This window comes from Monodelphis domestica, chromosome 2 (assembly GCF_027887165.1).
Source record: "Monodelphis domestica isolate mMonDom1 chromosome 2, mMonDom1.pri, whole genome shotgun sequence".
NCBI lineage: Eukaryota > Metazoa > Chordata > Mammalia > Didelphimorphia > Didelphidae > Monodelphis > Monodelphis domestica.
This window is the reverse complement of record NC_077228.1, coordinates 494,600,366-494,614,084: the sequence shown is the minus strand read 5'-3', so window position 1 is coordinate 494,614,084 and position 13,719 is coordinate 494,600,366. Positions and strand designations below refer to the sequence as shown.

Genomic DNA, 13,719 nt, shown 5'->3' with positions numbered 1-13,719 from the left:
CTAGCTGTGTGACTCTGGGCAAGTCACTTAACTCCAGTTACCTAGCCCTTTCTTCCCTTCTGCCTTGAAACCAATACTTGGTATTGATTCTAAAATGGAAAGTATGATCAATGACAGATGTAAAACCAATGGAATTCTCATTGGTTGGGGGGATGGGAACTAGGGGAGGGAAAGAACATGAATCACAAAATGATGGGAAAATATTCTAAATTCATTAATTAAATAAAAAATTTCAATAAAAAATAAAATGGAAGGTAAGAGTTTAAGAAAAAAGATGAACCATGAAGGACCAGCTGGGTGGTTCAGTGTACAATGTTCTCCTGGTTCTGTTTGTTTCATTCTGTATCAGTTCATGTAGGCCTTTTCAGCTTTTTTTCTGAAACCATCCTCTTCATCATTTCATACAGCATAATAGCATATTGACCAATCTGATAGGTGCGCGGAAATAACTCAGAGTCGTTTTAAGTTGTATTTCTTCAATTGGTTTAGAATATTTTTTTCATATGATTATTGATAGCTTTGATTTCTTCATCTGGAAAATGCTTATTCATATTCTTTGACCATTTGTCAATTGAGGCATGACTTTATTCTTGCAATTTCACTTAGTTCTCTATATATTGGAGAAATGAGATATTTACCAGCAAGATTTGTTATAAATTTTTTCCCATTTCATTGTTCCCCTTCTAATCTTGGTTACATCGGTTTTATTTGTACAAAACCTTTTTAATTTAATATAGTCAAAATTATTCATCTTACATCTTGTAATGTGCTCTACCTCTTGTTCGGTCATAAATTCTTCCCTTCTCCATAAATCTGATTGACAAACTATTCTATGTTCCCTTAACTTACTTATGGTATTACCCTTTATGTCTAAATCACACATCCATTTTGACCTTATCTTGGTATAGGGTGTGAGATATTGATACCCAGTTTCTGCTCAACTGCTTCCCAGTTTTCCCAGCAGCTTTTGTTCTTTCCCAAAAGATTTCTGAGATTTGGGGCTTATTAAACACTAAATTCCTATGGTCATTTACAGCTATATATTGTGTATATCTAATCTATTCCACTGATTCACCCATGCTATTTCTTAGCCAGTCCTAGACTGTTTTGATGATTACTGCTCTATAGTACAGTTTCAGCTCTGGTCCTGCTAGGCCATCTTTTCAGAAGGGAAAGGCTTAAAAAAAAAAGGCAAGGCAAGGCAACTAGATTAGTGAGTGATTATAGCTTCTTCCAAAAGTTTAAAAGGAACTTTATATTTTCTATGTGAGCTCCTTGAAAATAGGGACTGCCTTACCTTTCTATTTGTACTTTACCATTTAGCACAGTGAATAATAGTATATTAAATATGCTAAATAGTATATAAATAATATAAATTGTATATATAAATATGTATAAATATAATATATTAAGTTAATTAAATAAATAAAAATAGTATATAAATAGTAAACTATTTTTAAATGTTTTGTTCATTCAAAGAAAAGCTTAGGAGATTGTCTGATCTTTTACATGACTTTGATAAACAGAATTAACTGCTAATTGATATTGGGCAATTACATGCCATAATTTTATGTCACTTATTGAGATCATCAATCAAAAAACATTTTATAAGTATGTATCATGGACCAGGCACTGTACCTGTGATTTTACTAGCATATGGAAGTTCCCTTTTTTTTTTCCTTTTAAACATTATTTTATTTGGTCATTTTCAAACATTATTCCTTGGAAATAAAGATCATTTTCTTTTCCTCCCCCCTTCCCACCACCCCTCCCATAGCCGACGCTCGATTCCACTGGGTATCACATGTGTCCTTGATTGGAACCCATTTCCATGTTGTTGGTATTTGCATTAGAGTGTTCATTTAGTCTCTCCTCAATCATGTCCCCTCAACCCCTGTAGTCAGGCAGTTGCTTTTCCTCGGTGTTTTTACTCTCACAATTTGTCCTCTGCTTGTGGATAGTGTTTTTTCTCCTAGATCCCTGCAGGTTGTTCAGGGACATTGTATTGACATTAATGGAGAAGTCCATCACCTTCGATTATACCACAGTGTTTCAGTCTCTGTGTACAATGTTTTCCTGGTTCTGCTCCTTTACTCTGCACACTTCCTGGAGGTTGTTCCAGTCTCCATGGAATCATTCCAGTTCATTATTCCTTTTAGCACAATAGTATCCCATCACCAACATATACCACAATTTGCTCAGCCATTCCCCAATTGAAGGGCATCCCCTCGTTTTCCAATTTTTGGCCACCACAAAGAGTGCAGCTATGAATATTCTTGTACAAGTCTTTTTCCTTATTATCTCTCTGGGGCACAAACCCAGCAGTGCAATGGCTGGATCAAAGGGCAGACAGTCTTTTGCATATGGAACTTCCAAAAGAGAAAACTCCCCCTATCACAGCAGGTCAGCATCTTCTCAGCAATTTCTGGTCTTACAATTCGAGACTAGACTCTGCCCAGAGTCACACTGACCATATATCAGAGGATGGATGTGAAATCTAGACGTTTTGGCTCCAAGGTCAGTTCTCTATCAATTACGTTACCTCCAGCCATGTAAGCACATATGTTATGTGAAGCATTGGGAATGAAGGCAAAAATGAAACGGTTCCTGCCTTCAAAGAGATTACATTCTATACAGGGAGACAACATGCATCTAATCCAACCCAATAAACATTTATTAAGTATCTACTATGTGCCAGGGAGGCAGCCAGCTGGCACAGAGTATACAGTGCCAGGTCTGGAGATCAAATCTGGCCTCAGAAACTACAGCTGTGTGAACCTGGGCAAGTCACTCAACCTTTGCCTCAGTTTCTCCATCTGTAAAATGACCTGGAGCTGTTTGACCCTAGGTAAGTGACTTAATCACATTTGTGCCCTAGGTAAGTGACTTAATCACATTTGTGTAGCCCTTGCCCTTCTGTCTTAGAGTTGTTACTCAAATAGAACATAAAGGGTTTTTTTTTTATGAGCTGGAGAAGGAAATAGCAAATTACTCCAGTATCTTTGCTAAGAAAACCCCAAATGGAGTCACAAAGAGTTGGACACGACTGAACAAGAACAAGGCTACATGCCTGACACTATGCTAAGTGCTGGGAATGCCACTGATAAAAAGAAAGACAGTCTCTGCCCTCTGGGAGTTTACAGTCTAAAGGGAAAGGCAACACACAAAAGGAAGGAGAAAGTGGGGCTGGGGACATCAGGAGGCATCTTGTTCCATGGAGTAGAAACCAGGAAGGGCAGCATATGCGAAGTGGAGTGATTTGAGAAGCCAGTATCTGCCCCCATATAGGAAAGCGTTGGGAAGTTGGTACTCTCCAGTCCTCCAGTCAAAGGGCAAAGGAGGTGGTGGGAGGTGGTGGCAATCAAGGCTTAAGTTAACAACATGGTGGTGAGATTTATGGTGAGTTCATTCTGGGAGGGGTATCATTCTATGGAGCTGAAACCAGGCAGTGCAACAAATACAACTGGAAGCATACAAGAAAGTTTGTTTGTTTTTTTAACCAGACTTGTGATTACACAGGCATTGGGAATCCCAGTGAGGAAGCTAGCAATACAGATGGGTACATATTCAACAACTTAAAGAGTCTCAGAGAGTTGCCTGAAAGTCCTGAGAGGTGCTTGCCCAAGGTCATAAAGCCAGAGAAAGATCTTGAATGGAAGTCTTCTGGACTCTGAAGAGGTCTCTTTATCCACCCCACACCATGCTGTCTCTATTCACAAATAAAAATTGATTGGGGATGTAGACTCTAAATGATCACCCTGGTGCAATTATCAATAATAGGTAAATAGGTCTTGTTCAATGATACATGTAAAACCCAGGGGAATTGTGTGTCAGCTACGGAGGAGGGAAAGAACATGAATCATGTAACCATGGACAAATATTCTAAATTAATTAATTAAATAAAATTTTCAATTAAAAAATAAAATAAAATGATCTCCCCCCCCCAAAAAATACATTCAAAATAAAGCAAATTTTTGGAGAATACATTAGAAACTTCCAAGATCAGGGAAGACCCCTTGGAGGAGGTGGCATCAGAGCTGAGCTTTGAGAAAAACTAAGGATTACAAAGAGCAGCAATAAGAAGACTGTATTTCAGGCAAGGGGAAAAGCCTCTGCAAAGACTTGGAGATAAGAGATGAATGTGTGTCAAAAGCAGCAATGAGGTCAATTTGACATATCATAGAATATAAAAAGTAGAGTAAGGAGCCAGGAAAGATCAGTTAGAGCCCATTAGTGACATGATCTTGAGGAGCCTGTACTTGATTCTAGAGGAATTGGAATTTGATTCTAGAGATAATAGGGAGCCAATAGCTAATTGGGCAGGAGAATCATCAGTGATCAAACCTCTGCTCTAGAGATACCATTTTGGTAGCTCTGGGAAGGAAGAGTTGGAAAGGAAAGAGATTTGAGCCCTAAGAGACCACTTAGGAGGCTACTGAAGCCAGCATGCAAGGCAGGACAAATGACTAAAACTACCACGTTTAGGTTTATTCTCTTTTCCATTGCTCTTTGGGATACATGTATGGAGGATGTAAGAATGGAACAGTACGTAGCTCCACCACCTTCTTTTTCTCCCTTCCTCTCCCCCTTAGCCTCTTTTCCAAGATGAACACCTTCAAAGGAATCCAGGGACTTCCTAGGAAGAGTCCAAGCCCTATGAAATCCCCCAAGTACATATCAGATAGGAGTAAGGAGGGTATGTCTCCAGTGTAGATGCAGATATATCATAGTTGATGGGAAATGGGAAAGATTCAAGACTGCTTGGACTCTCTTCTTTGCTGCCCCTTGATTTCTCGTTGAGTGCTTTGCCCATAGCAGAAACTCAGAAAATCTTCGTTTCCTAGACAAATGAAATCATGCACAGATATGGGGAATCTCAGCGAGATGCCCCTGCCCCATCCCACAACCTCTATCTCACAGGGTTGCTGTGAGGCTCCAAAAGAAATCCTGTTTGTAAAAACACTTGGCACTGCACTTGGCACACAGTAGGAGCTATTTAAATGCTGATTCTCTTCCCTTCCTCTACAAGAGAGAGAAATCAGAAAAGTGGCAGAGATTTAGAGAAATGCTATGGGCACCAAAAAGCTGGGGCCCTAATCTCATCTGCCCATTGACTCCTGACTGTACAGTTTGGGTTTCCTCTTTTCTTCTTCAGTTCCCCTCTATCCCACCCCACATCCACTTGAGCATCCTCCCTGCCTCAATTCTCCTGATCCCCTGAGTCAGAGATTTCCCTTCCTCTTCCCCGATTGTACCCCCAGCAAGCCCCAAATAAATAACACCCCAATCTGCCAGCCTTTGTAGCACTGGGGGCTGGCAGGACTCAGTCTTAATAAGATCTAGGAAATTATCCGTTTCTCTGTCTGAAACTCCCTTTGCAGGATTTGTAGGCTCAATGGGGTCTCAGTCTATTTTATCTCTCGGTTTTCATATCTGTGTTTCAGTTTCAGTCCCTGGGCTGTTCACGCTTGCAGCCCGTGGCTGCTGCCTGTCCACTTGCTCCAACCAATGAGATAACTTGGGACTCTCTGGTTAACCAATCAAGGCTTTGGGGAAATGACTCACCCCAGGGGAGAACAGCGTGGGCAGAGCATCTCTAGGGCTGTCTCCGAGAGTATCCTTTGCCACTCCCCTCCCCCATCACAAAAGGAACTTTCTGGGGGTTAGTGAAAGGAAGGGGTGCAGGGATGGAGACCAAACGATGGGAAGTAACCGAGCTGTTCTTGATCGCCTCTCCCTGCCTGTATCGGGAGAGCAAGACACACAGGAACACTTAAGTGCGGGGAAAACCTTAGTGAAGGCCCCAGGGATCGAAAGGAGAAGGATTCCCCCATTACTAGCCCCGGACAAATCCATCCTTCCTCCCTCCCCAAACAACAGCAATTGCTTCTAAACAAGAATAAAAGCAAGGCCAAGTGTGGGAAAGGGAAGGTTGGCTTTGCCTTTTCCTGTAAACAGTCAACAGATTCTCCTGGGAAAGGAGAAAGTCCAAGGGAAAGGGTAATTGGATAATTTTCTTTCACTGTATGTTATTGTATGCACCTTTAATAATGTTCCAATGGGTGCATGGAGGGGGTAAAGAATATGTACCTCACTCTGGTGGAGGAGAGAAAGCCGAAGGCTAAAGGCAGGCAGAGTTGAGATGGACCATAAAATAGAGTTGGACAGTGATGGAGACCAACCAGTTACCATCCCAGCTAGGACATGGTTCCAGTTATAAAATGCCTCCTCCCTCCCACCTCCTCTTTTTCTAAAGTACGACAGGCGAACATAGAGAACAAAACTTTATTTAAAAACCATAAAACTGGCCTCATCCCTACTTTTTCCTAATCCCCAATTTTCTCCAAAAAAGAAAATTCTACAGGGTAGGAACAGGGAGGCAGGAGAGAGGGGGACAGTTGTGGCTTCTCCTACTCACTCTTCCCACTCTCTTTTTCCTCAAAGTATAAAATAATTAAAAATTCGGTCCTTTGCCTCCTCTCCAAAGCAACAGAGGAAAGGGGGAGGAAAACTATCAATAGCCATGAGGTCTTTGTTCCTCCCTCCCAAGAGGCAATGGCTTCTCTTGTCTCTGGCTGGGATTAGTTAGAAGGATGGTGTGCCCATGACCACAAATGGCTAGAATAGTCTCTCAGTCCCTACAGCTGAGAAGATTGGGGTGGTGGGAATTAATCGAGCTCTTCTTCAGTAAATTGCCTCATCCATGTTGTCATCGCTGTCACCCCCAAAGTCTTCTCCATTGTCAAAATATGACATGATGTAATCTGTCTCCTGAAAGGGGGCAGAGAAAAGGTAAAACGGAAGAGTGAGGGGTGCCTTCCCACTTCTGTCTGTCATTTCAGGCTTTGATGAGACCACCCACTGCCACCTTTTTAAAAGAAATCAAGGGATAATGGAATAGAACAGCAAAGATGGTTAGAAATCCTTCCATTATGGCAGCCTGGATCTTTCCCCATGATGTGAGCCCTCTAGCATTCCCATCTCCCCAACCCTCAGAGGCAACTTGGCAAGAAGGTGGAGAATGGGGCTGCTGGGAAAGAGGTCTTCTCTCACCTCCTCGTGCTCTTCTTCATCATACTCCTCCTCCTCATCTTCTTCTTTCTCTTCCTCTTCTTCTTTCTCCTCATCCTCTTCTGAAGTCACTTCTTCTTCCTTCTTCTCCAAGGTCTGTTGTGGGGGTGGGGTGAGCAAGAGGAAGTCCCCCACCCCCAGAGGGCAAAATCAAATCACAGACAAGGCAAGAAGGAGGTGTGGATGGGAGAAGGGCTTGGACCTGAAACCTGGCTGGGGTCATACTTTTTCCTGTCTTCCAGTCCTTTACCTTCTTCTCCACCCCAACTCCCCCGCCCCACACACCTCACCTCCAGTTTTTGAATTGTTTCTTCTTTCTCTGCAGGGGTTTTAGGGGCCCTCTTGGGGATCAGGATTGTTGTGCCTGGTGGGGGGAAAGGGAGGGAGGCAGTGGAACACCAAACCGAGAATTTACAATGCCTTCCCTCTCCCCCCCACCCCCCAGCTCCTTGCCTAGGGCAGCCATTTAGGCAATGGAACTCTGCTGCCCCTGAGTGGCCAATATGATAGACTGTATCTGGCAGAGGGAGGGAGGGAGGGAGGAAGACTGCCAGGCAGTCAGTTATTTCTAAGCTTCCCCCAAAACCCACAGAGGGCTGGAGGAGGACATTTGTTCCCCCGGTGTTACCTAACCACACTCACGCTCTTTCTGCAGTTTTCGAACCCGTATCTTGAGCTCTCTGGGGAGACGCCTCCAATCTAGGGGAAAGGGGGGGAAACAGTGATCAGTGGGCCCCAAGTTTGGGCCTTCAATTAGTAAAAGGCTGAGAGGGAGAGGGCACCAGGAGGTGTGTCCCAGGGGGATTTGGAACCAGTGGGGGAATCAGTTGATGGGGCACTCAGCCCACTAATGAGCATGTGGGGAAGTGTCTGAGGGTCTGCAGGAAGAATTAGGGTTGGGGGGGTATTTCTGGGAACTTTTGAAAAAATGGATTTCAGAGGGGGCTCATCACATACCAGGATTCCAATCAATCGCATTGTCAATTGGCCCCGACATCTGATATTTGTCTGAATAACGTTCCACATCTGCAGGATCAAATACCAGGCATCAGAGGCCTCTTCCGTTCAGGGCCTCTGAACAGTGAGGCCCCAGGATGAGGTTTCATAGCACCAAGGTCCTGCCCCCATCCTCATCCACCCGGAGCAGGAAAAGCCAGCTTCAGAAATGGGCTTAAAAGAGCTTCCACACACTTCCCAAAGCCACCAGAATCATTCTTCATTACTCCCCCAACAAAGACTCCGCTCATTCATTGATTGATTAGATATTTATTGATCGCTTGTACTCTGCGGAGCACCGAAGGAGGCACGATGGGGCACACAAAGAAGTGTGTCCGTATGTGCAGCATGTCCATAGTTCAAGGAGGCTAATACGCTCCCAATGCCTTGAATCATTCCCAAACATCTCCTGGAATGTCTTCCTCAAGCCTGCCAAAATTCCTCCCTTCTTGTTTAGAGAGCCTGGCTTAAAACTCAAGTCTTCCAAGAATAATCAAAGGCCCCTGGTTCTAAGAACTCGAGTCTCTGGTGGCCCCTTTGCCCCCAGGAACTCGGATGCCCTCCGATCCCAATTTCTCAATTTCTGCTTTACACAACGATGGATTCTCACTCGATGTGAATGGCCAAGATGGGATCTCAGACTGGATTCAGCCTGCACACTGCTGGGAGGCCTCTCCATGATTATTCCGTGTGTGCCCGGAGAATACAAACTCCATTCACTATCAGCCTACCGCATAATTACGGAAGGAAATCTGCCGTAAAAAATAAGTGGCCTGCCAATGCCCAAAGGAAGACTATGGACCTGATGCCACCTGGACTTGGCCATGCCTCTCTTCTCCTTCATGCTTATGAACAACCAAGCATCGAACTCGAGTGCAACCTTTTTTTTCCGATGTGTATATTCCTTTTCCTTCGGTAGGCTGCGGGCACTCGAAAGACAAAGGCTCTGTATTATTCCCCTTTGGGTCGTTAGGTCTTCAAGGCTATGGATTGTATCATTCTCATTAAATAGAGATGTTTCTATGTGTCTGTGTGTGTGTGTATGGACACACACACAAATATGGGCACTAGAGATACAAATACACACACACATGCACACTTTTCTCTGAATGTATTTGTCTCTTTCCTTTCTACCTCCACCCAGAGACTAATTAATACAGAGCTGTATTCCCTGGACCTACTGGGGCAGGAGTGGCATTCCGACTGACCTCTCTTGGGTGCTGCTGGACGAATGAAGTAGGGAAGCTGCCTCATGGCCCCACGAAGCTCCTGTTTCAGTGCGAGAACATACTCACCTTCTTCTCCTGAGGGCAGCGGCACGGGACGGAACTCCAGGGGCTAGGTGAGAGCAGGAAGGGCAGTGGTCAGTTTGGTGAGGGCTGGATGGCCCTTTGGAAGGGGGACAGAGTGAAGCACTCGAGGGGGATGGCAAGGACTGCTAGGAGGAGGGAGATCTCCTTTCCTTACTCCCCAAGAGTATAAAACAAAAGACAAAGGGGAGGTCTACATGCATCTGTGTCTGAAGAGTTAGAAGGTGAAGGGCTAGGATTATAGCACTAAAAAGTGTGAGGAGCCCAGGGACATAGCAAGCTAGAACAGGCCACTTCCTTCCCTGGAGAGCACGGAGAGAGAAAGGAAGATGAAAGGGGTGCTGTGATTTTCTGAGAGGGATCAGTCTTGGAGGAGAAGATGGAACACTCACAGGAAAGAGTGGGGAGGGCTTGAGGGTGGGAGGGGGCAGGGCATCCCCTTTCCCAATGCCCACAGCCTCCATGTTGAAGGTCAGTTGACCCCGGCCCCGACCCCGGCCCCCACCCCGGCTGGCCATCGTCAGGGGGGGCCTGGCTGTCTAGAGATCAGATGGGAGAAGCCTGATAAAAAAAGAGAAAGATGAAGAAACACTGTAAGATGGAGGAGATTCCCCATCAAAATAACCACCAAAAGCACTCCCTTGGTCTTTTCCTCAAGATCCCACCCACTCATCTAAAATCTGCCTACCTCCTCCTGGAGGTGGACTTTTTTTTTTCTTTATCCCAGAATCCAGGTTAATTCTATTTCCATATCATTTTTGCTCTCAGGGATCTTTAATCCCTGCCCTTTCCCTGGTCCTCTGTATTCAGTTCATCACCGAGTCCTGTAACTCCTATACCCACTTCTTCCTGCTGGTCCTCCTGCTACTGCCTTGGTTGATGCCCTTCTCATTTTTAGACTCAGATGACTGAAATAGTCTTTTTTTCCCCCTTAAAACCTTTACTTTGTCTTAGAAGCAATATAAATATCATTTCTAAGGCAGAAGAGTAGAAAAGGCTAAACTGGGATTAAGTGACTTGTCCTGGGTCACCCAGCTAGGAAATGTCTGAGGCCATTTTTTTTAACCCATCACCTTCCAACAATACTGTGTATTGGTTCCAAGGCAGAAAAGCATTAAGAGCCAGGAAATGGGGGTTAAGTGACTTGCCCAGGGTCACCTAGCTAGGAAGTATAGGAGGCTAGATTTGAACCCAGGACCTCTCATCTTTGGGTCTGGTTCTCTATCCAACTGAGTCACCCACGCCCCCCCCCTTACCCCCCCCCCCGGCCACTTTTGAACCTAGAACCTTCTTTCTCTAGACCTGGCTCTGCAACCATCTTTTAACTAGCTTCTTTGCTTCCAATCTTCATTTTGTGACATGGCAGAAAAAGCATCCTATTTAACACTCTAGGCTCTGAGACACCCTATCGAGGCATATCCCTTCATAGAATAAATGCTTTAGCACTGGAAGAGACCAGAGAAGCTAACCAGTCTATCCTCCCTCTCTTCTTTTTCTATAAGTGGAAAATAAAGCTCATAGAGTGGCTTGCTCAAGTCACACTGGTAGTAAGTACCAAAGACAAAATTTGAACCCAGGTCTTCTGATTTGGGGGCCAGTACTCAGTTTTTGGGAAATACTAGTTGCAGAGCCCAGATTTCAGGATTCTGAGGATCAAATGAGATAATGTATGTATGTGAGGGAATCAAACTTTTTGCCTATAATCAGCAATTTTAAAATTAATCAATCAAAAACTTAAACACTCCTACTTAGCACTAAATAAGAGAGTTCACAAGTCACTCGCTAAAGTGGATGACAACTCCAGAGGCCATTGTCCTGCCCCTGGGCAGTGCTAGACAAATTGAAAGACTATAGTTGGTTCCTGTAAAGTGGAGGACGGACAGAGACTCAGAAAAAGGACTATAAAAGGTCTTGAACTTCCTGTCTGGGGACCTTCACCTTGGACCTTCACCTTGACTTGAGACTTTGGCTCTTGGAGGACTGCTCCTGGATCTTCTCTTTAAGACCATTGGTTTTGGTGAACTTCAACTTGGGCCTTGGCCTTTGGTCTTCTCCTTTGGATTTCATCTTGCATGGGTGAGCAGTTGCCCTTCCTTTCCTGGTTTCTGGAGAGATTGGTTCCAGAGATTCCTGCCTTGGCTTTGGAGGAGGCTGCATTGGTGGAATTCTAGCTGAAGACACCACCGAAGCCCTTGTGGGGCTGAGCTGAGCCTCACTTCACTGGAGAAGGGCTAGTAGGTTTGTTAAAACCTGTCTCTTTAGCTCCCTTTTTCCATTTTCACTCTTTCTATCTCTTTGTAAATAAAGCTACTAAAAGTCATTTTTACTTGAGTTATTATATCTTTAAACTGGCGACCACAATATTACTTTAGAACTTTCATATACAGCATAAACCCTAAACTTTAAATTCTTACTATATGTATACTTTGCAAACTTTCAAGGGCTACACCATAAACGTTAGCTCCTGTTATACTGATAAGTATAGTTAGTATATGTATATATATATATGTAATATATATATAAATATAAGTAAGGGGGGAGGACTTTGTCTAGACCTTCAATTTCATCTGAGTAAGGAACTCCAGGTAAGGAAATTCCCTCTACCAATGCAAACCAGTAACTTGTTCTACAATTTATAGTCTCAGAGTAATCGTGTCAAATCAAATAGAAATGGAAAGAACAATTGGGTGGCTCAGTAGTGGAGAGAGAACCAGGCTGATCTGGATTCAAATCTAGCCTCAGACACTTCCTAGCTGTTTGACCCAGGGCAAAGTCACTCAACTCTAATTTCTTACCCTATACCAACTTACATTTCTAAGATAAAGGTTTAAAAAATGGAAAGAAATAGGGACACAAAACCCTACTTACAAAAGGCCACATACTGACTTAGAAAGCCACATATTAAAGTTATCCATGTTCTATTGTATTTTTATTTATTTTTGTTAAGTATTTTCCAATTACATTTTAATCAGGTTGGGGCAGCAGTAAGGAGTATCAGGTAGGCCTCATGTTTGGACATCTAAAGGATTAAGTCTCAACTCAGTAAAGGTCCTCCATAACCTGGTCTCACTTTACCTATCCAAATTGGTCTCTGATTAGTCCCTAATTCTAATAATCCTTACTGTTCCCTCTAGTCCCATCACTGCATCTAGTCTGTTACAAAAGATGGTTCTTGATTACACAAGGAAACTTTAGTGATTTTCTTTCACCAATGATATTCAATTGTTTCATACATTTCAATCCGGGTTGTAAAGTCCTATATAGGTCAAAGACTGTTTTATGATTTTTCTGAATCCCTGAAACTAGCCCGGAGCTAGGTCTATGGCAGGCAGAAAGCCTTTGGGTCAGAGGACTTGAGTTCTAATTGAATTTAATCTCAGAGATTTGAGTTTCCTCATACGTGAAATCTGAGATTCCTTCTAGTTTTAGATCTTGTTTGGTCACTGGAGAGGACTAGGGTGTCCAGATCAACCAGGGAGGGCTTCATGATGGAGTGTTGGAGTGCTGGATTTGGTGTCAGAGAATACGAGTTCAAATCCTGATTCTATTACCTCCTGCCAGAGTGGGCAGGTAAAGTCATTTAACATCTACAGGGCTTCGCCTCAGTTTACTCATCTGTAAAATGTGGAGGTGAAACTAGCCGAAGTATGACGTCCCTCCCAACTCTAAATTCGGGATACTACTGAATCCTCGGTTGGGCAAAAGAAAGAGAGTAAACGTCCAACCCGAAATAGGTCTTTCTTGGGTTGCCTTTCTCAAAACGCTCACACGCATGCACACACGCACACGCGCACGCACACATTCCTTCTCCACCCCCCCCCCCCAACCCCCAGACCGCCCGCGCGCACACACACACTCTGGGAGGTAGGGGAGAGGAGGGGGCCGGGCGGAAGGCTGGAAATCGCTGACCCAGTGGTGGCCTCGGCCCTCCCTCTGTCCCAGAGCCCGCCAGCTGGCCAGGGGTAAAACTGATCGAGCAGCGGGCCGGGGGCTGCTGAGCCTCGGTTCAGTTCTTACCTGGCGCCCCTCCCCCACACGGTACCCACGCAGCCGCCAAGCCCTGCGTCCGGTCAGCCTGTCCGCTGGGTTCTAGGCCCACCTCTCTGCGATCCCCATTGGTGAGTTCTCAGAACCAATGGAAGAGGAGGTGGGCGGGGCGTCCACACACATGCAGATAAGGAGGTAGGGCCGTGAGTAGTAATAGATATGTGTGGGCTTTGGGAATCCGGGCACACAGAGAACTGTGAAAAGATTGGGGAGCCGAGACAGCGTGGGGTCAAGCTATTTTGGTATGCAGCCGTGGTGGAGGAGCTCCAGAATGTAAGAGCTCTTCAAAAGAGAG

General features: G+C 44.4%; 1 protein-coding gene across 3 annotated transcripts; it reads right to left on the bottom strand.

Annotated features, from left to right (window-relative positions):
- Positions 1-6,271: 6,271 nt before the first annotated feature.
- Positions 6,272-13,509, bottom strand: POLR3GL (RNA polymerase III subunit GL). 3 transcript variants are annotated; one of them, XM_016429127.2, is made up of 9 exons: positions 13,395-13,463; positions 11,329-11,482; positions 9,770-9,938; positions 9,276-9,405; positions 8,029-8,097; positions 7,714-7,770; positions 7,362-7,435; positions 7,054-7,167; positions 6,272-6,771 (listed from the first exon to the last, which is right to left on the bottom strand). In XM_016429127.2, the coding sequence occupies exons 3-9, from the start codon at positions 9,893-9,895 to the stop codon at positions 6,685-6,687; spliced, it is 657 nt and encodes a 218-aa protein (XP_016284613.1). In that variant the 5' UTR covers positions 9,896-9,938; positions 11,329-11,482; positions 13,395-13,463; the 3' UTR covers positions 6,272-6,684. The 3 variants fall into 3 exon arrangements, with proteins under 3 accessions (XP_016284613.1, XP_016284614.1, XP_007485411.1); XM_016429128.2 differs by having other exon boundaries at positions 11,316-11,482; positions 13,395-13,452; XM_007485349.3 differs by lacking the exon at positions 11,329-11,482 and having other exon boundaries at positions 13,395-13,509.
- Between the last annotated feature and the right edge of the window lie 210 nt (positions 13,510-13,719).

What these genes read in the sequence shown, in the direction of transcription:
- POLR3GL (XM_007485349.3), bottom strand. Translation starts at nt 9,895, where the DNA reads ATGGCCAGCCGGGGTGGGGGCCGGGGTCGGGGCCGGGGTCAACTGACC. An exon ending in TCCAGCAGCACCCAAGAGAG is followed by an intron (nt 8,098 to 9,275) that starts GTCAGTCGGAAT and finishes TTGATCCTGCAG; the next exon opens with ATGTGGAACGTTATTCAGAC. An exon ending in TGCGATTGATTGGAATCCTG is followed by an intron (nt 7,771 to 8,028) that starts GTATGTGATGAG and finishes CCTTTCCCCTAG; the next exon opens with ATTGGAGGCGTCTCCCCAGA.